Source organism: Pelodiscus sinensis, chromosome 27 (assembly GCF_049634645.1).
Source record: "Pelodiscus sinensis isolate JC-2024 chromosome 27, ASM4963464v1, whole genome shotgun sequence".
NCBI lineage: Eukaryota > Metazoa > Chordata > Testudines > Trionychidae > Pelodiscus > Pelodiscus sinensis.
In genome coordinates this window covers 15937578-15964769 of record NC_134737.1, presented here as the reverse complement: position 1 = coordinate 15964769, position 27192 = coordinate 15937578, and the positions used below count along the sequence as shown (strand labels likewise).

General features: G+C 62.9%; 1 protein-coding gene across 2 annotated transcripts in view; it reads left to right on the top strand.

Moving 5' to 3' along the window:
* Positions 1-27192, top strand: part of CELSR2 (cadherin EGF LAG seven-pass G-type receptor 2) — an 88790-nt gene that overhangs the window by 42847 nt on the left and 18751 nt on the right. For both annotated transcript variants that reach the window (XM_075910443.1, XM_075910442.1), the window contains exons 10-17: positions 13151-13336; positions 13874-13987; positions 14473-14647; positions 15315-15456; positions 20540-20660; positions 21352-21535; positions 21759-21860; positions 21990-22084. In XM_075910443.1, coding sequence (XP_075766558.1) covers positions 13151-13336; positions 13874-13987; positions 14473-14647; positions 15315-15456; positions 20540-20660; positions 21352-21535; positions 21759-21860; positions 21990-22084 — 1119 coding nt within the window. The remainder of the gene's footprint in view (positions 1-13150; positions 13337-13873; positions 13988-14472; positions 14648-15314; positions 15457-20539; positions 20661-21351; positions 21536-21758; positions 21861-21989; positions 22085-27192) is intronic.

Genomic DNA, 27192 nt, shown 5'->3' with positions numbered 1-27192 from the left:
CTCCCCTCACTGCCCCCCGCTTCCCTGCTCACAGCCACCTCCCCTCACTGCCCCCCCTTCCCTGCTCACAGCCACCTCCCCTCACTGCCCCCCTTCCCTGCTCACAGCCACCTCCCCATCCTGCCCCCCTTCCCTGCTCTCAGCCACCTCCCCTCACTGCCCCCCGCTTCCCTGCTCACAGCCACCTCCCCTCACTGCCCCCCTTCCCTGCTCACAGCCACCTCCCCTCACTGCCCCCCCTTCCCTGCTCACAGCCACCTCCCCTCACTGCCCCCCTTCCCTGCTCACAGCCACCTCCCCATCCTGCCCCCCTTCCCTGCTCTCAGCCACCTCCCCTCACTGCCCCCCGCTTCCCTGCTCACAGCCACCTCCCCTCACTGCCCCCCCTTCCCTGCTCACAGCCACCTCCCCTCACTGCCCCCCTTCCCTGCTCACAGCCACCTCCCCTCACTGCCCCCCGCTTCCCTGCTCACAGCCACCTCCCCTCACTGCCCCCCGCTTCCCTGCTCACAGCCACCTCCCCATCCTGCCCCCCCACTTCCCTGCTCACAGCCACCTCCCCTCACTGCCCCCCCGCTTCCCTGCTCACAGCCACCTCCCCTCACTGCCCCCCGCTTCCCTGCTCACAGCCACCTCCCCTCACTGCCCCCCGCTTCCCTGCTCACAGCCACCTCCCCTCACTGCCCCCCCTTCCCTGCTCACAGCCACCTCCCCTCACTGCCCCCCCGCTTCCCTGCTCACAGCCACCTCCCCTCACTGCCCCCCTTCCCTGCTCACAGCCACCTCCCCTCACTGCCCCCCGCTTCCCTGCTCACAGCCACCTCCCCTCACTGCCCCCCCGCTTCCCTGCTCACAGCCACCTCCCCTCACTGCCCCCCCTTCCCTGCTCACAGCCACCTCCCCTCACTGCCCCCCCGCTTCCCTGCTCACAGCCACCTCCCCTCACTGCCCCCCTTCCCTGCTCACAGCCACCTCCCCTCACTGCCCCCCGCTTCCCTGCTCACAGCCACCTCCCCTCACTGCCCCCCCTTCCCTGCTCACAGCCACCTCCCCTCACTGCCCCCCTTCCCTGCTCACAGCCACCTCCCCTCACTGCCCCCCGCTTCCCTGCTCACAGCCACCTCCCCTCACTGCCCCCCTTCCCTGCTCACAGCCACCTCCCCTCACTGCCCCCCGCTTCCCTGCTCACAGCCACCTCCCCTCACTGCCCCCCGCTTCCCTGCTCACAGCCACCTCCCCTCACTGCCCCCGCTTCCCTGCTCACAGCCACCTCCCCTCACTGCCCCCCGCTTCCCTGCTCACAGCCACCTCCCCTCACTGCCCCCCTTCCCTGCTCACAGCCACCTCCCCTCACTGCCCCCCGCTTCCCTGCTCACAGCCACCTCCCCTCACTGCCCCCCGCTTCCCTGCTCACAGCCACCTCCCCTCACTGCCCCCCCTTCCCTGCTCACAGCCACCTCCCCTCACTGCCCCCCCTCCCTGCTCACAGCCACCTCCCCTCACTGCCCCCCACTTCCCTGCTCACAGCCACCTCCCCTCACTGCCCCCCACTTCCCTGCTCACAGCCACCTCCCCTCACTGCCCCCCCTTCCCTGCTCACAGCCACCTCCCCTCACTGCCCCCGCTTCCCTGCTCACAGCCACCTCCCCTCACTGCCCCCCCGCTTCCCTGCTCACAGCCACCTCCCCTCACTGCCCCCCCTTCCCTGCTCACAGCCACCTCCCCTCACTGCCCCCCTTCCCTGCTCACAGCCACCTCCCCATCCTGCCCCCCCACTTCCCTGCTCACAGCCACCTCCCCTCACTGCCCCCCGCTTCCCTGCTCACAGCCACCTCCCCTCACTGCCCCCCGCTTCCCTGCTCACAGCCACCTCCCCTCACTGCCCCCCGCTTCCCTGCTCACAGCCACCTCCCCTCACTGCCCCCCGCTTCCCTGCTCACAGCCACCTCCCCTCACTGCCCCCCGCTTCCCTGCTCACAGCCACCTCCCCTCACTGCCCCCCTTCCCTGCTCACAGCCACCTCCCCTCACTGCCCCCGCTTCCCTGCTCACAGCCACCTCCCCTCACTGCCCCCCCGCTTCCCTGCTCACAGCCACCTCCCCTCACTGCCCCCCCTTCCCTGCTCACAGCCACCTCCCCATCCTGCCCCCCCACTTCCCTGCTCACAGCCACCTCCCCTCACTGCCCCCCGCTTCCCTGCTCACAGCCACCTCCCCTCACTGCCCCCCGCTTCCCTGCTCACAGCCACCTCCCCTCACTGCCCCCCGCTTCCCTGCTCACAGCCACCTCTCCTCACTGCCCCCCCTCCCTGCTCACAGCCACCTCCCCTCACTGCCCCCCCACTTCCCTGCTCACAGCCACCTCCCCTCACTGCCCCCCCTTCCCTGCTCACAGCCACCTCCCCTCACTGCCCCCCTTCCCTGCTCACAGCCACCTCCCCTCACTGCCCCCGCTTCCCTGCTCACAGCCACCTCCCCTCACTGCCCCCCCGCTTCCCTGCTCACAGCCACCTCCCCTCACTGCCCCCCCTTCCCTGCTCACAGCCACCTCCCCTCACTGCCCCCCTTCCCTGCTCACAGCCACCTCCCCATCCTGCCCCCCCACTTCCCTGCTCACAGCCACCTCCCCATCCTGCCCCCCCACTTCCCTGCTCACAGCCACCTCCCCTCACTGCCCCCCGCTTCCCTGCTCACAGCCACCTCCCCTCACTGCCCCCCGCTTCCCTGCTCACAGCCACCTCCCCTCACTGCCCCCCGCTTCCCTGCTCACAGCCACCTCCCCTCACTGCCCCCCGCTTCCCTGCTCACAGCCACCTCCCCTCACTGCCCCCCGCTTCCCTGCTCACAGCCACCTCCCCTCACTGCCCCCCTTCCCTGCTCACAGCCACCTCCCCTCACTGCCCCCCGCTTCCCTGCTCACAGCCACCTCCCCTCACTGCCCCCCCGCTTCCCTGCTCACAGCCACCTCCCCTCACTGCCCCCCCTTCCCTGCTCACAGCCACCTCCCCTCTCTGCCCCCCTTCCCTGCTCACAGCCACCTCCCCATCCTGCCCCCCCACTTCCCTGCTCACAGCCACCTCCCCTCACTGCCCCCCCACTTCCCTGCTCACAGCCACCTCCCCTCACTGCCCCCCCACTTCCCTGCTCACAGCCACCTCCCCTCACTGCCCCCCCTTCCCTGCTCACAGCCACCTCCCCTCACTGCCCCCCCTTCCCTGCTCACAGCCACCTCCCCATCCTGCCCCCCCACTTCCCTGCTCACAGCCACCTCCCCTCACTGCCCCCCCTTCCCTGCTCACAGCCACCTCCCCTCACTGCCCCCCACTTCCCTGCTCACAGCCACCTCCCCTCACTGCCCCCCCACTTCCCTGCTCACAGCCACCTCCCCTCACTGCCCCCCCACTTCCCTGCTCACAGCCACCTCCCCTCACTGCCCCCCCTTCCCTGCTCACAGCCACCTCCCCTCACTGCCCCCCCTTGCCTGCTCTCAGCCACCTCCCCTCACTGCCCCCCTTCCCTGCTCACAGCCACCTCCCCTCACTGCCCCCCCTTCCATGCTCACAGCCACCTCCCCTCACTGCCCCCCCTTCCCTGCTCTCAGCCACCTCCCCTCACTGCCCCCCTTCCCTGCTCACAGCCACCTCCCCTCACTGCCCCCCCTTCCCTGCTCACAGCCACCTCCCCTCACTGCCCCCCCTTCCCTGCTCTCAGCCACCTCCCCTCACTGCCCCCCTTCCCTGCTCACAGCCACCTCCCCTCACTGCCCCCCCTTCCCTGCTCACAGCCACCTCCCCTCACTGCCCCCCGCTTCCCTGCTCACAGCCACCTCCCCTCACTGCCCCCCGCTTCCCTGCTCACAGCCACCTCCCCTCACTGCCCCCCTTCCCTGCTCACAGCCACCTCCCCTCACTGCCCCCCCCTTCCCTGCTCACAGCCACCTCCCCTCACTGCCCCCCCGCTTCCCTGCTCACAGCCACCTCCCCTCACTGCCCCCCTTCCCTGCTCACAGCCACCTCCCCTCACTGCCCCCCGCTTCCCTGCTCACAGCCACCTCCCCTCACTGCCCCCCACTTCCCTGCTCACAGCCACCTCCCCTCACTGCCCCCCGCTTCCCTGCTCACAGCCACCTCCCCTCACTGCCCCCCGCTTCCCTGCTCACAGCCACCTCCCCTCACTGCCCCCCTTCCCTGCTCACAGCCACCTCCCCTCACTGCCCCCCGCTTCCCTGCTCACAGCCACCTCCCCTCACTGCCCCCCGCTTCCCTGCTCACAGCCACCTCCCCTCACTGCCCCCCTTCCCTGCTCACAGCCACCTCCCCTCACTGCCCCCGCTTCCCTGCTCACAGCCACCTCCCCTCACTGCCCCCCCGCTTCCCTGCTCACAGCCACCTCCCCTCACTGCCCCCCCTTCCCTGCTCACAGCCACCTCCCCTCACTGCCCCCCTTCCCTGCTCACAGCCACCTCCCCATCCTGCCCCCCCACTTCCCTGCTCACAGCCACCTCCCCTCACTGCCCCCCGCTTCCCTGCTCACAGCCACCTCCCCTCACTGCCCCCCGCTTCCCTGCTCACAGCCACCTCCCCTCACTGCCCCCCGCTTCCCTGCTCACAGCCACCTCCCCTCACTGCCCCCCGCTTCCCTGCTCACAGCCACCTCCCCTCACTGCCCCCCGCTTCCCTGCTCACAGCCACCTCCCCTCACTGCCCCGCTTCCCTGCTCACAGCCACCTCCCCTCACTGCCCCCCGCTTCCCTGCTCACAGCCACCTCCCCTCACTGCCCCCCCGCTTCCCTGCTCACAGCCACCTCCCCTCACTGCCCCCCCTTCCCTGCTCACAGCCACCTCCCCTCTCTGCCCCCCTTCCCTGCTCACAGCCACCTCCCCATCCTGCCCCCCCACTTCCCTGCTCACAGCCACCTCCCCTCACTGCCCCCCCTTCCCTGCTCACAGCCACCTCCCCATCCTGCCCCCCCACTTCCCTGCTCACAGCCACCTCCCCTCACTGCCCCCCTTCCCTGCTCACAGCCACCTCCCCTCACTGCCCCCCCTTCCCTGCTCACAGCCACCTCCCCATCCTGCCCCCCCTTCCCTGCTCACAGCCACCTCCCCTCACTGCCCCCCTTCCCTGCTCACAGCCACCTCCCCTCACTGCCCCCCTTCCCTGCTCACAGCCACCTCACCTCACTGCCCCCCCTTCCCTGCTCACAGCCACCTCCCCTCACTGCCCCCCTTCCCTGCTCACAGCCACCTCTCCTCACTGCCCCCCCTCCCTGCTCACAGCCACCTCCCCTCACTGCCCCCCACTTCCCTGCTCACAGCCACCTCCCCTCACTGCCCCCCCACTTCCCTGCTCACAGCCACCTCCCCTCACTGCCCCCCCACTTCCCTGCTCACAGCCACCTCCCCTCACTGCCCCCCCTTCCCTGCTCACAGCCACCTCCCCTCACTGCCCCCCTTCCCTGCTCACAGCCACCTCCCCTCACTGCCCCCGCTTCCCTGCTCACAGCCACCTCCCCTCACTGCCCCCCCGCTTCCCTGCTCACAGCCACCTCCCCTCACTGCCCCCCCTTCCCTGCTCACAGCCACCTCCCCTCACTGCCCCCCTTCCCTGCTCACAGCCACCTCCCCATCCTGCCCCCCCACTTCCCTGCTCACAGCCACCTCCCCTCACTGCCCCCCGCTTCCCTGCTCACAGCCACCTCCCCTCACTGCCCCCCGCTTCCCTGCTCACAGCCACCTCCCCTCACTGCCCCCCGCTTCCCTGCTCACAGCCACCTCCCCTCACTGCCCCCCGCTTCCCTGCTCACAGCCACCTCCCCTCACTGCCCCCCGCTTCCCTGCTCACAGCCACCTCCCCTCACTGCCCCCCTTCCCTGCTCACAGCCACCTCCCCTCACTGCCCCCAACACTTCCCTGCTCACAGCCACCTCCCCTCACTGCCCCCCCGCTTCCCTGCTCACAGCCACCTCCCCTCACTGCCCCCCCTTCCCTGCTCACAGCCACCTCCCCTCTCTGCCCCCCTTCCCTGCTCACAGCCACCTCCCCATCCTGCCCCCCCACTTCCCTGCTCACAGCCACCTCCCCTCACTGCCCCCCCTTCCCTGCTCACAGCCACCTCCCCATCCTGCCCCCCCACTTCCCTGCTCACAGCCACCTCCCCTCACTGCCCCCCCTTCCCTGCTCACAGCCACCTCCCCTCACTGCCCCCCCTTCCCTGCTCACAGCCACCTCCCCATCCTGCCCCCCCACTTCCCTGCTCACAGCCACCTCCCCTCACTGCCCCCCCTTCCCTGCTCACAGCCACCTCCCCTCACTGCCCCCCTTCCCTGCTCACAGCCACCTCACCTCACTGCCCCCCCTTCCCTGCTCACAGCCACCTCCCCTCACTGCCCCCCTTCCCTGCTCACAGCCACCTCTCCTCACTGCCCCCCCTCCCTGCTCACAGCCACCTCCCCTCACTGCCCCCCACTTCCCTGCTCACAGCCACCTCCCCTCACTGCCCCCCCTTCCATGCTCACAGCCACCTCCCCTCACTGCCCCCCCCTTCCCTGCTCTCAGCCACCTCCCCTCACTGCCCCCCTTCCCTGCTCACAGCCACCTCCCCTCACTGCCCCCCCTTCCCTGCTCACAGCCACCTCCCCTCACTGCCCCCCCTTCCCTGCTCTCAGCCACCTCCCCTCACTGCCCCCCTTCCCTGCTCACAGCCACCTCCCCTCACTGCCCCCCCTTCCCTGCTCACAGCCACCTCCCCTCACTGCCCCCAGCTTCCCTGCTCACAGCCACCTCCCCTCACTGCCCCCCGCTTCCCTGCTCACAGCCACCTCCCCTCACTGCCCCCCTTCCCTGCTCACAGCCACCTCCCCTCACTGCCCCCCCTTCCCTGCTCACAGCCACCTCCCCTCACTGCCCCCCCGCTTCCCTGCTCACAGCCACCTCCCCTCACTGCCCCCCTTCCCTGCTCACAGCCACCTCCCCTCACTGCCCCCCGCTTCCCTGCTCACAGCCACCTCCCCTCACTGCCCCCCACTTCCCTGCTCACAGCCACCTCCCCTCACTGCCCCCCGCTTCCCTGCTCACAGCCACCTCCCCTCACTGCCCCCCGCTTCCCTGCTCACAGCCACCTCCCCTCACTGCCCCCCTTCCCTGCTCACAGCCACCTCCCCTCACTGCCCCCCGCTTCCCTGCTCACAGCCACCTCCCCTCACTGCCCCCCGCTTCCCTGCTCACAGCCACCTCCCCTCACTGCCCCCCTTCCCTGCTCACAGCCACCTCCCCTCACTGCCCCCCCGCTTCCCTGCTCACAGCCACCTCCCCTCACTGCCCCCCCTTCCCTGCTCACAGCCACCTCCCCTCACTGCCCCCCTTCCCTGCTCACAGCCACTTCCCCATCCTGCCCCCCCACTTCCCTGCTCACAGCCACCTCCCCTCACTGCCCCCCGCTTCCCTGCTCACAGCCACCTCCCCTCACTGCCCCCCGCTTCCCTGCTCACAGCCACCTCCCCTCACTGCCCCCCGCTTCCCTGCTCACAGCCACCTCCCCTCACTGCCCCCCGCTTCCCTGCTCACAGCCACCTCCCCTCACTGCCCCCCGCTTCCCTGCTCACAGCCACCTCCCCTCACTGCCCCGCTTCCCTGCTCACAGCCACCTCCCCTCACTGCCCCCCGCTTCCCTGCTCACAGCCACCTCCCCTCACTGCCCCCCCGCTTCCCTGCTCACAGCCACCTCCCCTCACTGCCCCCCCTTCCCTGCTCACAGCCACCTCCCCTCTCTGCCCCCCTTCCCTGCTCACAGCCACCTCCCCATCCTGCCCCCCCACTTCCCTGCTCACAGCCACCTCCCCTCACTGCCCCCCCTTCCCTGCTCACAGCCACCTCCCCATCCTGCCCCCCCACTTCCCTGCTCACAGCCACCTCCCCTCACTGCCCCCCCTTCCCTGCTCACAGCCACCTCCCCTCACTGCCCCCCCTTCCCTGCTCACAGCCACCTCCCCATCCTGCCCCCCCCTTCCCTGCTCACAGCCACCTCCCCTCACTGCCCCCCTTCCCTGCTCACAGCCACCTCCCCTCACTGCCCCCCTTCCCTGCTCACAGCCACCTCACCTCACTGCCCCCCCTTCCCTGCTCACAGCCACCTCCCCTCACTGCCCCCCTTCCCTGCTCACAGCCACCTCTCCTCACTGCCCCCCCTCCCTGCTCACAGCCACCTCCCCTCACTGCCCCCCACTTCCCTGCTCACAGCCACCTCCCCTCACTGCCCCCCCACTTCCCTGCTCACAGCCACCTCCCCTCACTGCCCCCCCACTTCCCTGCTCACAGCCACCTCCCCTCACTGCCCCCCCTTCCCTGCTCACAGCCACCTCCCCTCACTGCCCCCCTTCCCTGCTCACAGCCACCTCCCCTCACTGCCCCCGCTTCCCTGCTCACAGCCACCTCCCCTCACTGCCCCCCCGCTTCCCTGCTCACAGCCACCTCCCCTCACTGCCCCCCCCTTCCCTGCTCACAGCCACCTCCCCTCACTGCCCCCCTTCCCTGCTCACAGCCACCTCCCCATCCTGCCCCCCCACTTCCCTGCTCACAGCCACCTCCCCTCACTGCCCCCCGCTTCCCTGCTCACAGCCACCTCCCCTCACTGCCCCCCGCTTCCCTGCTCACAGCCACCTCCCCTCACTGCCCCCCGCTTCCCTGCTCACAGCCACCTCCCCTCACTGCCCCCCGCTTCCCTGCTCACAGCCACCTCCCCTCACTGCCCCCCGCTTCCCTGCTCACAGCCACCTCCCCTCACTGCCCCCCTTCCCTGCTCACAGCCACCTCCCCTCACTGCCCCCAACACTTCCCTGCTCACAGCCACCTCCCCTCACTGCCCCCCCGCTTCCCTGCTCACAGCCACCTCCCCTCACTGCCCCCCCTTCCCTGCTCACAGCCACCTCCCCTCTCTGCCCCCCTTCCCTGCTCACAGCCACCTCCCCATCCTGCCCCCCCACTTCCCTGCTCACAGCCACCTCCCCTCACTGCCCCCCCTTCCCTGCTCACAGCCACCTCCCCATCCTGCCCCCCCACTTCCCTGCTCACAGCCACCTCCCCTCACTGCCCCCCCTTCCCTGCTCACAGCCACCTCCCCTCACTGCCCCCCCTTCCCTGCTCACAGCCACCTCCCCATCCTGCCCCCCCACTTCCCTGCTCACAGCCACCTCCCCTCACTGCCCCCCCTTCCCTGCTCACAGCCACCTCCCCTCACTGCCCCCCTTCCCTGCTCACAGCCACCTCACCTCACTGCCCCCCCTTCCCTGCTCACAGCCACCTCCCCTCACTGCCCCCCTTCCCTGCTCACAGCCACCTCTCCTCACTGCCCCCCCTCCCTGCTCACAGCCACCTCCCCTCACTGCCCCCCACTTCCCTGCTCACAGCCACCTCCCCTCACTGCCCCCCCACTTCCCTGCTCACAGCCACCTCCCCTCACTGCCCCCCCACTTCCCTGCTCACAGCCACCTCCCCTCACTGCCCCCCCTTCCCTGCTCACAGCCACCTCCCCTCACTGCCCCCCCTTGCCTGCTCTCAGCCACCTCCCCTCACTGCCCCCCTTCCCTGCTCACAGCCACCTCCCCTCACTGCCCCCCCTTCCCTACTCACAGCCACCTCCCCTCACTGCCCCCCCTTCCCTGCTCTCAGCCACCTCCCCTCACTGCCCCCGCTTCCCTGCTCACAGCCACCTCCCCTCACTGCCCCCCCTTCCCTGCTCACAGCCACCTCCCCTCACTGCCCCCCCTTCCCTGCTCTCAGCCACCTCCCCTCACTGCCCCCCTTCCCTGCTCACAGCCACCTCCCCTCACTGCCCCCCCTTCCCTGCTCACAGCCACCTCCCCTCACTGCCCCCCCACTTCCCTGCTCACAGCCACCTCCCCTCACTGCCCCCCTTCCCTGCTCACAGCCACCTCCCCTCACTGCCCCCCCTTCCCTGCTCACAGCCACCTCCCCTCACTGCCCCCCTTCCCTGCTCACAGCCACCTCCCCTCACTGCCCCCCTTCCCTGCTCACAGCCACCTCCCCTCACTGCCCCCCCTTCCCTGCTCACAGCCACCTCCCCTCACTGCCCCCCTTCCCTGCTCAAAGCCACCTTCCCTCACTGCCCCCCCTTCCCTGCTCATAGCCACCTCCCCTCACTGCCCCCCCTTCCCTGCTCACAGCCACCTACCCTCACTGCCCCCCCACTTCCCTGCTCACAGCCACCTCCCCTCACTGCCCCCCCTTCCCTGCTCTCAGCCACCTCCCCTCACTGCCCCCCCTTCCCTGCTCACAGCCACCTCCCCTCACTGCCCCCCTTCCCTGCTCACAGCCACCTCCCCTCACTGCCCCCCCTTCCCTGCTCACAGCCACCTCCCCTCACTGCCCCCCCACTTCCCTGCTCACAGCCACCTCCCCTCACTGCCCCCCCTTCCCTGCTCACAGCCACCTCCCCTCACTGCCCCCCCCTTCCCTGCTCACAGCCACCTCCCCTCACTGCCCCCCCCACTTCCCTGCTCACAGCCACCTCCCCTCACTGCCCCCCCCACTTCCCTGCTCACAGCCACCTCCCCTCACTGCCCCCAACACTTCCCTGCTCACAGCCACCTCCCCTCACTGCCCCCAACACTTCCCTGCTCACAGCCACCTCCCCTCACTGCCCCCCCTTCCCTGCTCACAGCCACCTCCCCTCACTGCCCCCCCTTCCCTGCTCACAGCCACCTCCCCTCACTGCCCCCCCTTCCCTGCTCACAGCCACCTCCCCTCACTGTCCCCCCTTCCCTGCTCACAGCCACCTCCCCTCACTGCCCCCCCTTCCCTGCTCACAGCCACCTCCCCTCACTGCCCCCCTTCCCTGCTCACAGCCACCTTCCCTCACTGCCCCCCCTTCCCTGCTCACAGCCACCTCCCATCACTGCCCCCCCCCACTTCCCTGCTCACAGCCACCTCCCCTCACTGCCCCCCCCCCACTTCCCTGCTCACAGCCACCTCCCCTCACTGCCCCCCCTTCCCTGCTCACAGCCACCTCCCCTCACTGTCCCCCCTTCCCTGCTCACAGCCACCTCCCCTCACTGCCCCCCCTTCCCTGCTCACAGCCACCTCCCCTCACTGCCCCCCCTTCCCTGCTCACAGCCACCTCCCCTCACTGCCCCCCTTCCCTGCTCACAGCCACCTTCCCTCACTGCCCCCCCTTCCCTGCTCACAGCCACCTCCCATCACTGCCCCCCCCCACTTCCCTGCTCACAGCCACCTCCCCTCACTGCCCCCCCCCCACTTCCCTGCTCACAGCCACCTCCCCTCACTGCCCCCAACACTTCCCTGCTCACAGCCACCTCCCCTCACTGCCCCCCCTTCCCTGCTCACAGCCACCTCCCCTCACTGCCCCCCCTTCCCTGCTCACAGCCACCTCCCCTCACTGCCCCCCCTTCCCTGCTCACAGCCACCTCCCCTCACTGCCCCCCTTCCCTGCTCACAGCCACCTCCCCTCACTGCCCCCCCTTCCCTGCTCACAGCCACCTCCCCTCACTGCCCCCCCTTCCCTGCTCACAGCCACCTCCCCTCACTGCCCCCCTTCCCTGCTCACAGCCACCTCCCCTCACTGCCCCCCCTTCCCTGCTCACAGCCACCTCCCCTCACTGCCCCCAACACTTCCCTGCTCACAGCCACCTCCCCTCACTGCCCCCAACACTTCCCTGCTCACAGCCACCTCCCCTCACTGCCCCCAACACTTCCCTGCTCACAGCCACCTCCCCTCACTGCCCCCCTTCCCTGCTCACAGCCACCTCCCCTCACTGCCCCCCTTCCCTGCTCACAGCCACCTTCCCTCACTGCCCCCCCTTCCCTGCTCACAGCCACCTCCCCTCACTGCCCCCCCTTCCCTGCTCACAGCCACCTCCCCTCACTGCCCCCCCTTCCCTGCTCACAGCCACCTCCCCTCACTGCCCCCCCTTGCCTGCTCACAGCCACCTCCCCTCACTGCCCCCCCTTCCCTGCTCACAGCCACCTACCCTCACTGCCCCCCCACTTCGCTGCTCACAGCCACCTCCCCTCACTGCCCCCCCTTCCCTGCTCTCAGCCACCTCCCCTCACTGCCCCCCCTTCCCTGCTCACAGCCACCTGCCCTCACTGCCCCCCTTCCCAGCTCACAGCCACCTGCCCTCACTGCCCCCCCTTCCCTGCTCACAGCCACCTCCCCTCACTGCCCCCCCACTTCCCTGCTCACAGCCACCTCCCCTCACTGCCCCCCCCCACTTCCCTGCTCACAGCCACCTCCCCTCACTGCCCCCCCCACTTCCCTGCTCACAGCCACCTCCCCTCACTGCCCCCCCCACTTCCCTGCTCACAGCCACCTCCCCTCACTGCCGCCCCCACTTCCCTGCTCACAGCCACCTCCCCTCACTGCCCCCCCCACTTCCCTGCTCACAGCCACCTCCCCTCACTGCCCCCCCCACTTCCCTGCTCACAGCCACCTCCCCTCACTGCCCCCCCCACTTCCCTGCTCACAGCCACCTCCCCTCACTGCCCCCTTCCCTGCTCACAGCCACCTCCCCTCACTGCCCCCCCTTCCCTGCTCACAGCCACCTCCCCTCACTGCCCCCCGCTTCCCTGCTCACAGCCACCTCCCCTCACTGCCCCGCTTCCCTGCTCACAGCCACCTCCCCTCACTGCCCCCCCTTCCCTGCTCACAGCCACCTCCCCTCACTGCCCCCCCTTCCCTGCTCACAGCCACCTCCCCTCACTGCCCCCCCCTTCCCTGCTCACAGCCACCTCCCCTCACTGCCCCCCCCACTTCCCTGCTCACAGCCACCTCTCCTCACTGCCCCCCCTTCCCTGCTCACAGCCACCTCCCCTCACTGCCCCCCGCTTCCCTGCTCACAGCCACCTCCCCTCACTGCCCCCCTTCCCTGCTCACAGCCACCTCCCCTCACTGCCCCCCCTTCCCTGCTCACAGCCACCTCCCCTCACTGCCCCCCTTCCCTGCTCACAGCCACCTCCCCTCACTGCCCCCCCTTCCCTGCTCACAGCCACCTCCCCTCACTGCCCCCCCTTCCCTGCTCACAGCCACCTCCCCTCACTGCCCTGCCCTAACACTTCCCCTGCTCCATGCTCCCTGCTGCTCCAGCCCCTCTCACCCCTCCCCCCCGTCTCTCCCAGCTGAGCGAGGGGCACGTGATGACGAGCGTCTCCCGGCCTGGCAGCCGTGGCTGGACGCTCCAGCTGCACCAGGTGAAGGTGAACGACGGCGACTGGCATCACGTGCAGTTGGAGCTGCGGCGTGGGCGAGGCAGCGCAGAGGCTGGGGGCGAGGCCGTCCTGGCCCTCGACTACGGCCAGCACCAGGTGCACGGGCGGCAGGCACAGAGCGGGGCACCGAGCTGCACAGCGGGGCTGCGGTCGCCAGGCACTGGGGAGGGACAGAGGGGTCTGGGCAGGAGAGGGGCTGAGTGAAGTGTGGGTCGGTTGTAGGGCCTACATGGCCCAGGGGCAAGATTGGGGGTGAGGGTTATGGGGTGCGTGGGGAGCAGGATGGGGGGCCTGGCAAGGCCTGGGGGGCTGTTTGTCACCGTTTCTTTTAAACCTTGTGTCTGTTTCTTCACATATGGACTGAATTTGGGGGCCATTAACAGAATGGGGCTGAGAGCAAGAGGCCTGCTCCTCTGCTGCCCCTCTGCCCCAGCGTCAGCCCCTGCGCTGCCCCCACACCTCTACTAGTCCGGATCCACAGCCGCCTGCCTCCCAGCCGGGGGTCCTCTGGTGCCCCCAGCCCCTGCTAGCCCAGCCCTGAGCCCCCCTCCCTGCCAACCTGCAGCCCCGTTAGCCCAGCCGTAGGCTCCCCCCAGCCCTGCCAGGCCCAGCGCTCACCGGTCTCTCTGGCAGGTGCTGGAGGACGCCAGCGGCGAGCTGCAGGGGCTGAAGCTGCACAACGTCAGCGTGGGCGGCGTGGCGGGCGCGGGGGGCGAGGTGCAGCAGGGATTCCGCGGCTGCATGCAGGTATCAGGTGTTCAGAGCCTTGTCGGGGGGGGATGGGCTTGTCTGGCTGCCGTTTGACACCGAGGGGGCCGCACCAGTGTCGGACCTACCCCCAGGGCAACCCCATTTCTGCCCCCTCTGACAACTAGCCATAGGGCGAGAGTCTGGTGCCCTCTAGCGGCCAGTCCTGGCAGCTGTCAGGCTGGGGGGCCCTTCATTGGGGCAGGGCAGGTCCCACCCCTGCTGCTGGGTCTGTGGCAGTGCATGAAAAAATGTAACCGGGAGAGGACTGAGGGGGAGCAGCCCACGCCAGGGTTTGCATGTGGGGAGCTCCGGACCCACGCTTGGGGGGCGGGCGGTTGGGCATAGCCTCTGGACAGGCTCACAGCTTTTCTCTGGGGGGGCTTTGGGCCCATTCTGGGGGGGTGTCAAGGCCCTTTCTCTAGGGGGGCAGAGAAGGGTGGGGCCAATGCCAGGCTCACCAGGGCTGCCTTGTGCCCTGGAAGGGGGTGCGGATCGGCGAGACGGCAGCCAGCGCCGTGGCCCTGAACGTGAACCAGGCTGAGCGGCTGAACGTGGAGCACGGCTGCAGTGTCCCTGATCCCTGTGACTCCAGCCCCTGCCCAGCCAACAGCTACTGCAATGACGATTGGGACAGCTTCTCCTGCAGCTGCGACCCAGGTGAGGGGCCAAGAGCTGGGGGGGTCCCCTGTCTGGCGGTGCCTTCCCAGGGTGCACAGGGTGGTCTGGAGGTCCCTGTCCCACACTGGCACAGCCTGGCCAGACTGGGGAGCTGTTGGGAGCCCAGGCCAGTGACCACTCAGCACCCATTCCCCTTGCCTAAGCCCCCAGCTGCCACACACTCTGAGGGTACGTCTACACTAGCCCCCTACTTCGATCTAGAGAGGCTAATGAGGGTGACCAAAATTGCAAATAAAGCGCGGAATTTAAATATGCCGCACTTCATTAGCATGTTCCCAGCCGGTCGCCATTTTAGAAATTGACTAGCCCGAAGTAACTGCCCGCGTCTACACACGGCAGTGAAACGGGGTTCCCAATTAAAGCCCTAAATCGAATTAGCTGGTAAACCTCATTCCAGGCAGTTACTTCGGGCTAGTCGATTTCTAAAATGGCGACCGGCCGGGAATATGCAAATCAAGCGCGGAATACTTAAATCCCACGCTTCATTTGCAATTTCGGTCGCCCTCATTAGCCTCCCTAGATCGAAGTCGGGGGCTAGTGTAGACGTGCCCTGCGTGTGACTCATTCTTAGCTGGCAAGGAGGGCAGCTGATGGAGAATCTAGCTGGGCACTGGGACATTGCACCATCTCCTTCTTCTTGCCTCAGGTTACTATGGAGACAGTTGTGCCCATGTGTGCACCCTCAACCCCTGTGAGCACCAGGCCACGTGCACTCGCAAGCCCAGCGCCCTACATGGCTACACCTGCGAATGTCCTTCCAGCTACTTTGGTCCCTACTGTGAAAACAAGTGAGAGACTGGGGTGTATGTCTACAGGACAGGTGTACACAGCACCAGTGTGCACACACAGTGTACGTGGGGGAGGCTCTCTGTAGGACAGGTGTATGCTGCATGTGCACAGTACCAGTGTATGCACACAGTGTACGTGTGTGTGTCTGCAGGACAGATGTAACTTTGTGTGTGCGCAGTACCAGTGTGTGTACACAGTGTACAAGGAGGCTGTCTACAGGACAGGTGTACACAGCACCAGTGTGCACACACAGTGTATGTGGGGGAGGCTCGCTGTAGGACAGGTGTATGCTGCATGTGCACAATACCAGTGTATGCACACAGTGTACGTGTGTGTGTCTGCAGGACAGATGTAACGTTGTGTGTGCGCAGTACCAGTGTGTGTACACGGTGTACAAGGAGGCTGTCTACAGGACAGGTGTACTTTGTGTGTGCGCAGTACCAGTGTGTGTACACGGTGTACAAGGAGGCTGTCTGCAGGACAGGTGTACACAGCACCAGTGTGCACACACAGTGTATGTGGGGGAGGCTCTCTGTAGGACAGGTGTATGCTGCATGTGCACAGTACCAGTGTATGCACATAGTGTACGTGTGTGTGTCTGCAGGACAGATGTAACTTTGTGTGTGCGCAGTACCAGTGTGTGTACACGGTGTACAAGGAGGCTGTCTACAGGACAGGTGTACTTTGGGTGTGCACAGTACCTGTGTACGCACATGGTCTACATGGGGAGGTGTCTGCAGGGCAAGGGCATGCAGGAAGCATGTGCTTGTGCAGTATGTGTATATGCACAGTGAAGTGTGCATGCAGTGCAGGTATATGCTTTGTGGATATGCTGTGCAGCTGTATGCAGTGTGTGTGTGTGAATGAGAGAGAGAGCACCATGCAGGTGTGCTGTGTGTGTGTGTGTGTGTGAATGAGAGAGAGAGCACCATGCAGGTGTGCTGTGTGTGTGTGTGTGTGTGTGTGTGAATGAGAGAGAGAGCACCATGCAGGTGTGCTGTGTGTGTGTGTGTGTGTGCGTGTGAATGAGAGAGAGAGCACCATGCAGGTGTGCTGTGTGTGTGTGTGTGTGTGTGTGAATGAGAGAGAGAGCACCATGCAGGTGTGCTGTGTGTGTGTGTGTGTGTGTGAATGAGAGAGAGAGCACCATGCAGGTGTGCTGTGTGTGTGTGTGTGTGTGTGTGTGAATGAGAGAGAGAGCACCATGCAGGTGTGCTGTGTGTGTGTGTGTGTGTGTGAATGAGAGAGAGAGCACCATGCAGGTGTGCTGTGTGTGTGTGTGTGTGTGTGTGAATGAGAGAGAGAGCACCATGCAGGTGTGCTGTGTGTGTGTGTGTGTGTGTGTGCACACGTGCACACTCCGTGCAGGTATATTCAGTGACTATGTATGTGTACACCGCACAGCTTAATAGTAGATTTAGGAGGCATGTGTGCATGTATAGTGCCGGTGCAGTGTCACGGCTCAGGCTGTGCCCACTTTTGGCCCATGTGGTGCCTGGACAGTACTCCCACTCCAGTGCGGTAGCCCCTTCTCGGGGAGCCCACTCCAGTATAGCAACCAGGCATTTTCTCTACGGCCGTGTAGTGCTGCTCCCGGGCCAGCAGCTTCTTGCTCAAGTACACAAGGGAGGCAGCTTGCATCAGCCCTGTGCCCAGCACATCTGAGATGTCGGCAAACACCAGGGAAGCTTTGCTTCCAGTCCGGGTTGACCAGCACCGGGCCTTGGATGAGGGCCTCTTTCAGTGTGCAGAGAGCCCTCTGGCACTGCTCGGGCCAGACCACCTCGTTGGGCTTGCCCTTCCTACACAGCTCTGTCAGGGGGGCGGCTGGGGCTCAAACTTCCCTTGGTACCTGGCCATCCCAACGAAAGCCTGGACCTGCTTTTTAGTGTGGCTCCAGCTTCAGCCGGCCACTCCCCACCTTGTGGCCCAGATCCGACACTTCCTTCACCTCCCGGCTTTTACGGTCAGTCTGGCGACGGCTCATACCCTCTTCACCTGGAACACGTGGTTCTCCCAGGTCTGGCTAAAGACACAGGTATCGTCAGTATAAGCCACAGTAAAGTTCTCCAGCCCCCTCAGTAACTTATCCACCAGGTGCTGAATGTGGCAGGGGCCCCCGTAAGGCCAGAAGGCAGGACCAGGAACTCAAAGAGCTGATTGGGGTGGTGAAGGCCAACTTCACCCTGGCCTCCGGGTGCAAGGGCACCAGCCAGTGAGTCCCCGTTGGTGAGATCCATCGCAGTGAGGAATTGGGCCCCCCAACTTGTCTAGGATCTCATCAGTCCTGGGCAGAGGTAGGCATCGGGCATGGTGATGGCATTGCGTTTCCAATAGTCTACGCAGAACCAGATTGTCCTGTTGTTCTTGAGAGCCAGCACCACTGGGGAAGCCCAAGGGGCTGGAGGAGGCTGAATCACCCTTAGAGCCAGCATGTCCCCAGCCTCCCTTTCCAGATCCTGGGCTGATTTCCCAGAGCCCCTGAATGGGGTGCCCTGGATGGAAGGGTGGGCTCCCATCTCCACCCATTGCACAGCCAGGTTAGTGAGCCCAGGCCGGAGGAGAACAGCTGCTGGTTGGAATGCAGCACCTCCCTGGTCTCTGCCTGCTGGGCTGTGCTTAGCTCCTCAGAGAGGGAAATTGACACCAGTGAGCTGCCAGCCTCAGCCTCTGGGAGGAGACCCAGCAAGGGACCCAGCTGTCCACATGCGGCCAGCACCAGCTTCTCCTTGTCCTGGTACGGCTTCAGCATGCTGACTTGGTACGCCTGCAGGGACCGTTCCACTGCCTAGCTCACCTCATTTACTTGGCTGATGACTTTAAAGGGGCCGTCCCAGGCTGCCTGCTGCTTGTTCGTCCCCACAGGGATGAGGGGCCCAGAACTGGATGCTGTACTCCAGATGTGGCCTCCCCAGTGCTGAATAAAGGGGAATAATCACTTCTCTGGATCTGCTGGCAATGCTCCTCCTAACGCACCTAATATTCCACTTGCCTTCTGGGCTACAAGGACTCACTGTTGACTCATCTCCAGCTCCTCATCCGCTGTAACCCCCAGGTCCTTTTCTGCAGAACTGCTACTTAGCCAGTTGGTCCCCAGCCTGTACCAATGCTTGGGATTCTTCCACCCAAAGTACAGGACTCTGCACTTGTCCTTGTTGAACCTCATCAGATTTCTTTTGGCCCAGTCCTCTAATCTGTCTAAGTCACTCTGGACCCTGTCCCTGCCCTCCAGCGTATCTACCTCTCCCCCCAGCTTAGTGTCATCTGCAAACTTGCTGAGGGTGCAATCCATCCCCTCATGCAGGTCATTAATAAAGATATTGAACTAAACTGGTCCTAGATCCGATCCTTGGGGCCGACCAGCAACCTGACGTCGAGCCGTTGATCACTACCATCAGCTGCTCCTTAGTGACCCTCCCCACCTCAGCCCTCTCTCCCTACACAGACATGCCAGGAGCTGGGCACAGGCCATTTTGCCGCTGGTTCCTTCAGTACCCTCGTTTATCGCTGGCAGCCACTCACTGCAAAGCGCCTGTGCCACAGGCAACAGTCTACAGCAGTGTTTCTCCACCAGCGGTACAAGTACCCTTAGGGGTACTCGAGAAGTCTGGGGAGTATGTCAACACAACTGAAATTGGGAGAAAATGGAATTTTTGGTGTAAGTTTTACAGCGTTTTATTATTTTTGTACTTTTTACACCCAAAAATGTCGTCGCCCGCCCAGCTACGATTAAATTGTTTCCACAAATGTGTTGCAACGGTAGAAAAAAAATGTGTGTGTCTGAAAACTGTAGGTACTGGGGGTAATTTATAAAAAAAGGTTGAGAAACACTGGTCTACAAGGTGAACCCCCAACCGTCCTCTGATACCACGTTGTCACGGCTCACAGGTCGTGCCCACCCTCGGGCCGTCCGTCCGGGGCAGGACCCCCTCCAGTGCGGCTGCCCCTCCCCTGTCCATTGTCTTCTGTCCAGGTAACCAGAGTTGCCTGGCCCCTCTCTTCTCTGCCTGTCCTCTCTCCAGCCCATTGTCTTCCCTCTGGCCAGAACCGGTTGTGTCCTCTGCGCTGTGTCTTCTGGTCACCAGTCGCTGGGGCTCCAATTCTGGGCTGTTCTCTGCAACAGCAAACTCCCTCTCCCCTTGCCACGTTAAACCATTAACATCCAGGGACACCGAGTGCCCCCTCTGCATGCAAGCCCCCTTTCAACCGCCCAAAACGTCCCACTTCCTCTCGTGCACACAGTTCATGTGAGTGTGCATTCTCAGTTTGCTCACCATGCAGGTATATGCAGTCAGTGTGAGTGTGTATGTGTGGTGCAGGTGTAAACGGCAGGTGTGCATAGTGAGTGTGCAGTGTGTGCATGCCACGCAGTGCAGCGACACAGTGACTTGTGTGTTCATGTGCACCACGAGTGTGTGTGTGCAGTGCAGGTGTCCATGCAGGGGCAGGGAGTGTGTGTCAGGAACATTGCAGGTGCTGTGTACATGCAGTGTGTGTGCAGTGCAGGTGTCCATGCAGTGCAGGGGCAGGGAGTGTGTCAGGAACATTGCAGGTGCTGTGCACACGCAGTGTGTGTGCAGTGCAGGTGTCCGTGCAGTGCAGGGGCAGGGAGCGTGTCAGGAACATTGCAGGTGCTGTGCACACGCAGTGTGTGTGCAGTGCAGGTGTCCGTGCAGTGCAGGGGCAGGGAGCGTGTCAGGAACATTGCAGGTGCTGTGCACATGCAGTGTGTGTGCAGTGCAGGTGTCTGTGCAGTGCAGGGGCAGGGAGCGTGTCAGGAACATTGCAGGTGCTGTGCACATGCAGTGTGTGTGCAGTGCAGGTGTCCGTGCAGTGCAGGGGCAGGGAGTGTGTCAGGAACATTGCAGGTGCTGTGCACATGCAGTGTGTGTGCAGTGCAGGTGTCCGTGCAGTGCAGGGGCAGGGAGTGTGTCAGGAACATTGCAGGTGCTGTGCACACGCAGTGTGCGTGCCGGAGAGTGAGTGTTCGGGGAGGTGCAGAGCATGTGGGTGAGTGCTGGGTGCCGCCAAGGGAGCAGTGCAGTGCCACCGTGTAATGAAGCAGGGGACTGCTCTTCACAGGATTGACCAGCCGTGCCCACGGGGATGGTGGGGGCATCCCATGTGTGGCCCCTGTAACTGTGATGTTGGCAAAGGCTTCGACCCTGACTGCAACAAAACCAGTGGGGAGTGCCGCTGCAGGGTGAGTGGGGAGATACCACTGCAGGGGCATGGGGGGTGCCCAGCCAAACTGCGGAGGGACTCGGGGTGCCTGGGCCAGCTGGGGAGAGATTCCTCTACAGAGGGTCAGGGGGTGCCCAGACTAGCTGGGGGGATACCACTGCTGGTGGATGGGGGGTGCCCAGCCAGTGGGGGGAGACAGTTGTTGGAGGGTGCCAGTGACCCAGGGCTCAGCTCCCTCTGCTCCTCCAGTCAGCCCCCCTAGCGTGGCTCTGGGCCCTATCTTCCTACCCCATGCTGGGACCCCAGTAGGGCTGCAGCAGGGGCCATAGTGAGGGCCCTGCCTGTGAGCGGGTTCTGCTCGAGCCCAGCTGCACTGGGGGCCAGTGGTTCCCCCAGGCAGTTTAGGGGCAGGTGCACTGTGGGATTTTTTTGCCTTCTGCAGACTCAAGTGGGTGGGTAGGCCTGGGCTGCTCGGCTCTGGTGGTACATGCCCCACGGAATAGCTGAGGAGCTGGCAGTGGGACAAGGCTGGTGTGGTGGGCCATGCATGAGCAGAGTTTGGCCGGTCTCAGCAAGTCACTGACTGGGCCTGCCAAGAGCCTCAGCCTTCACTCCCCTCACACAAGGGTCAGCAGAGGGATCTGGCCTTGCTGTGGCCCATGGGCTGCCAGCTGCCCCCTGGGGCTAATATCCTGTGTTCTGCCCCCAAGGAGAACCACTACCGCCCGCTGGCCAGCGACTCCTGCCTGCTATGTGACTGCTACCCCACGGGCTCCCTGGCACGGCTCTGCGACCCCGAGACAGGGCAGTGCCAGTGTAAGCCAGGGGTCATCGGGCGGCGCTGCGACCGCTGTGATAACCCCTTCGCTGAGGTCACCGCCAATGGCTGCGAAGGTCAGTCCAGCCCATGGCCTCGGGTGATGTCCTGCCCTCATCCCTTGTTACCCCTGGCTCCTGCTGCCTGCCTACCCCCAGGGGGCACTATGCCCAGGAGGTGATCGCAACACCTCAACTAGGGCTGTCCTGCAAACACGTGCCCCCCGCCAGGGCTCCCCTCAGTACGCTTCTGTCTGGGGCTGCCCCAGCGCTAAGCTCTCTTTGCCTCTTTGCTGTGCAGTGAATTACGACAGCTGCCCCCGTGCCATCGAAGCCAACATCTGGTGGCCCCGCACCCGCTTTGGGCTGCCCGCCGCGTCGCCCTGCCCCCGAGGATCCTTTGGTAACTATGTGCCGCTGCAGGGGTGGTGCTCGGCCTGCCCCCTGGCAGGCCCTCGTGCCACTGTTGCCAGGGGCCAGGCATGGGGGGCTAGGCGGGGGTGCCTGCAGTGACTGTGCTCTCTGCCCGCAGGCACTGCAGTGCGGCACTGTGACGAGCACAAGGGCTGGCTGGCTCCCAACCTCTTCAACTGCACCTCGCTGCCCTTTGCCCAGCTCCGGAGCCTGGTAAGTGGCACCCGCCCAGCGCCCACTAAGGGTGTTAACTATCGTGTCATTGACTAATCAAATAGTCGTTTCATTTTTTGCATCGACTATTCGATTAGTCGATAGGGCAGCGCTGCATGGAGCAGCTGACCCTGGGCTCCATGAGGCGCTGCCTCTTTGAAGCACCATCTCTTTGTCTGATAGCGGCAGCAAGGTGGGAGAGCGACTAGTCCAGTAGCCTGTTGACTATCCGATAAACATTTGCTTATCGGGTAGTCGACTGGTCCTTCACATCCCTAGTGCCCACAGAGCTGGGGAGCCAGACCCAACCCGGCCAGCACCCTGCGGGGGCACCCACCATCCTGGCCAGGGCTCTGGGGGCCCCCAGCATTCACTGCTTTGCCTGGAGAGGAGAGGAGATGTTACCCACACAGATGTCTCTCTCCCTTCCACACTGCAGGGACACACACCTTTCCCCACTTCCTAGGGCTCAGGGTGTAACTTCCTGCGGGTTGGCAGGATCGGTAGCCACTGAAAGAGCCTCACACAGTAATGTCCTTATCCTCTTTTAATTGACAATTCCCAAACAAGCAGAACACACACGCTAAGAACACAGTGTCATGCTCACCAGTCCGGGTGCAGGCCGACTTCCCCGGTTGGCCAGGCAGTATCAGTCTCTCTGGTCTTAGGCTGTGTCTCGGAGGTGAGTTCTTCTTTCCAGGTCTTCCCCTGGAGAACCTGGTCCTGTGACAGACCAGGCCGTGTCTGGGCACAGCTTAGGGCGTCCGCTCAGGGCGAGTTGCTCAAATCCGGGGCTCTTTACAGTCCCCCTGACTGGCGACCTCTCCACACAGGCCACAAACCAGTCTCACAGAGCGCTTCAGCAGCCTGCCTGAAGCCTCCCGAGCAAAACCCCTCCGACACCCCAGCAATATCCGTGCCCCAGATGGCCCCGGGCCTCATACACAGGTGGGGGGTCCTAGCACCCAATCCCACCTACCCCGAACAAGTTCTGTCCGGTTCCAAGAAACCAGCCACAGATCCCTGGTCAATTTACCCTCTGGACCTTACCCACAAATCACGCTGGGCCAATCCTTTAGAATCTATATCTAAAGGTTTATTATTACAAGAAAGAAAAGCCTGAGAGTAAGGTTATTAAAGTACAGTACGTTACATGCACCGAATCTCCCAGTCCTCAATGCAGGCTCTAGCAGAGATGTTGCAGCTGCTGGTTTAAAAGTTCTTATTGCACATCCTGCGATCAGGATGGGTTCACAGGTCTTCCGGGCTCTTCAATCCCTGCAGTGCTGCCTCTGGGATGAAGTGCTGAGCTGAGAACAAAATGGCATCGACCACATGGCCTCTTTATACTCCTTCCTGGCCTCTTCTAAGTCTGCAGCAAGTCACCTGGTCAGAGGCCAATCTCTATGTTTCCTGCTGGCTGCCCTCAGGTGACAAATCCCATTCTTTGGGTGTGTCCATAGCCCATTGAGAACCATTGTTCCACAGGGCTTTGCTACTCAGCCTGTCCATAGCCATGCTTAACCACATTCACAGAAATATTCAGCTTCCACACAGATTACAGATTTCTACCTACACACATAGACATTATACACTCACATAAATAGTGTACATAAGATCAACAAACAATAATCTCCCATTCAATACCCCACATGGCTCCCCCCACACCAATTTCTGGGGCCAACACCCCCACCTAGGGGTGCAGCAGCGATCTGGCTGCTTCCCTCCAATTCAGCAACGTGACACCCCCAACGCAAAATTGATGCAGGAAGTGATGCCAGTAACATCACTGAGGGCATCACAGGCCTTCCCCAACAAAATGGTGGCGTGCCTCAGTTTCCCTTCTTACATAGGACCTTCTGGCTGGAACCCTTTTTGTCCTGTAAGAAGTTCCAAGACCAGTTACAAGTGTTAACCACGAAATAGCAACATCACAATGTCCCCTTACATACCGTCTGTCGTTTGGTACATCTCCAGACAGATTACATGGTATTTTCATAAGCTCATGCACACTGTATACCGTTACAATTCTCTGCAACAATAATACATTGGTTACAAGAATTAACATCAGTAACAAGAACAATCCTATCTCAGGTGTATACTGAAATTCTCCGTCAGGCCCCTTCTCTGGCCCCACACCATTGCAGTTTTGGCCCTTCAGGTTTAAACTGCAAATCTTCTTGGCCAAAGCAAGTCCTGCCCCTCCCCCTTGTCCTCTGGGCTCCAGGCCTGAAACCTCTGGCCTGACCAAGACAAAGGGCTGGCTGGGCGCGACTCCCTGGCTCACAATGGCCCTGGAATTCTCCCCCTTCCCCCACTCAGTGGGGTAACAGCAGTAAGCTGTAGACTCCCAAGTCTCTCCTCTGGCCACCTCCAACCTCTGTTTCCACATGGAACCAGATATCAACCTCCCTGATTGAGTATGAGTGTCCACCGTGTCCAGAGATGGGAGCATAACTGCCATCTCCTGCATCCTAGGGAGAGTGACCACACAGCAGTTCTGCTCTGCATACTTAGCAACCCAGCCCTTCTCCTGAATCTGAGACACTAACTTCCCACTCTCCTCATTCATCTGGGAACAATCCTGTCCCACACACACTGACTTCCCAGCAAGCTGGTCACCCACAGTCACTGGATTAACCGCCTGCTCCACTTCTCTGGCTGTTCCTGCCTCATCTGGAACAACCCTCAGTCCCTCCGAGACCTCTCCACCACCATCCACACTGGGTTTCCCTAAACCCAAGTCAGTGGAGTCACTGCTAACAGACAAATTTTGTCTGTCAGGCACCAAAACGAGTGCCTCACACAAGAAGCTGCTGCCTTTTACAGGCAGAGCTTTCTCCTGAATGCCTTCTCCAAGCCAGGCATTCTCACCTCTCTCAGTTACTGCAAACTGCTTGCTACAAGCACTGCCAGGACTCTCCTCCCTATGAGCTTCCTTAAGCAGCAGTTCACCCTTCCCTGGCTCTGCAGTAGCATTGCCCTGCTGAGCCCCAACCAATTCCTCCTGCACTTCCCTTACTCCCTGAGTTATCTCTGGCTCCTCAGGTGGATTCACAGATAATCCCCTCTCAGGCACATAGACAGACCCACAAGAGACAGGGTCAGAGGCACCTTCACTCCCTGTGCAGCTCTCTAGATGGCTGTAAACGTCCACACCATCATTAGGCACCAGAGTTAACACACTCTTATTCTCTCCTTGTGCCCGGGCTAAGGGGTCTCCCTGCTCCCACCGAGTAGCTCCCCCCTCTGCCAGCAACACCGCAGCATCAGGCACAATATCAGGGTCACCACTGTCTGGTCTCTGGGGTTCTGGTAAAACACTGACTGTCTCTACCTGAGTCACCTCATCCCTCTCCCCAGCAGACACAAACCTTGGGCCACCCCCTTCCTGGGCCTTAGCTATATCCAGACCCAACTCTGGGACAACCACACTGCTCTCAGCCTTCACAGGCTGTGGGGCACCTTCCTCAGACACAGGAAGAAACTCTTCCCCACACACAGCCAGACAACCAGAGACAGCTTCTCCCTTGTCCCAACACCCCTGGCTAATCTCAGGCATACAGCTAGCCACTGGGACAGCTTCCTTCACTGCCCCCTTGCTACTTCCACCAGCCAAATTGCCAGCTTGCACACACTGTGCTTCTTCACACAAATCACTTTCAGCTTGTGCAGGTTCAATTCCACAAACCTCACCAGCCACCAACTCCTCAACTAAAACTTCACTCTGGCCAGCCACTCCAGGCTGCCCCAGAGAAACATTTCCCTGATTTCTGGGCTCTTCTTGCCCTGGTTCTGATTCCAGCCTCACCTCTGAGGCATCAGATGGGCCCTCACCCACAGGCTCACTGCCCCCCTGAACAGACACACAGCCATCTGCCACAGGCACACATGTAGAGACACTTTCCCCTTGGTTACAGGGAGACTGACCAGCTCCAGGAAACTTTCCATACCCACATGCACCCCCTTCCCAAACCTCCCTGTTAGCTACAGGTACCACAAAAGTTTTGCATTCACACATGCTTTGGGGTTGGGTCATCACATCAGCTGGGTAAAATACGTCTGCCATATCATAAGCATACCGCATACCCACAGAGTTATACATTGAACCTTAAGGAGAATACAGTCTCTCTTGTTCTTTTAGTCTCTTAAGCTGGAGGTCAAGTCTAGCATTTTCCTCCTTGGCTATGGCCATCTTCTTTACATGCTCTGCCATTCTCTCTGCATGTTCTGCTTTTCTCATCTCAAGTTCCAGATCCATCTCCTGTTTTCTCTTAGCAATTTCTTCATCTGCCTTCCGCCTTCTTTCAGCAGCCTCCTTGGCTTGCTTCTGCTCCTTTTCATCCACATCTCTGGTTAATAACAGCACTACCAGATCTAGTTTAGAGGCCCTTTTCCTAAAGGCAATGCCTCTCCCCAAGCACAAATCCTTCAGAGCACTTTTGCTCAGACTCTCATATAATTCCGGGTTCATCGCAGCGGCTCTTTAATCAACCAAACTCTCAACACCAAAAATCAAATTTAGACAGCGTGGGGTCCTGATCCCAAAGCTCAATTGACCAAGATCTGTGGATCCTGCCGACTACGTCACTGTGACAGACCAGGCCGTGTCTGGGCACAGCTTAGGGCGTCCGCTCAGGGCGAGTTGCTCAAATCCGGGGCTCTTTACAGTCCCCCTGACTGGCAACCTCTCCACACAGGCCACAAACCAGTCTCACAGAGCGCTTCAGCTGCCTGCCTGAAGCCTCCCGAGCAAAACCCCTCCGACACCCCAGCAATATCCGTGCCCCAGATGGCCCCGGGCCTATACACAGGTGGGGGGTCCTAGCACCCAATCCCACCTACCCCAAACAAGTTCTGTCCGGTTCCAAGAAACCAGCCACAGATCCCTGGTCAATTTACCCTCTGGACCTTACCCACAAATCACGCTGGGCCAATCCTTTAGAATCTATATCTAAAGGTTTATTATTACAAGAAAGAAAAGCACGAGAGTAAGGTTATTAAAGTACAGTACGTTACATGCACCGAATCTCCCAGTCCTCGATGCAGGCTCTAGCAGAGATGTTGCAGCTGCTGGTTTAAAAGTTCTTATTGCACATCCTGCAATC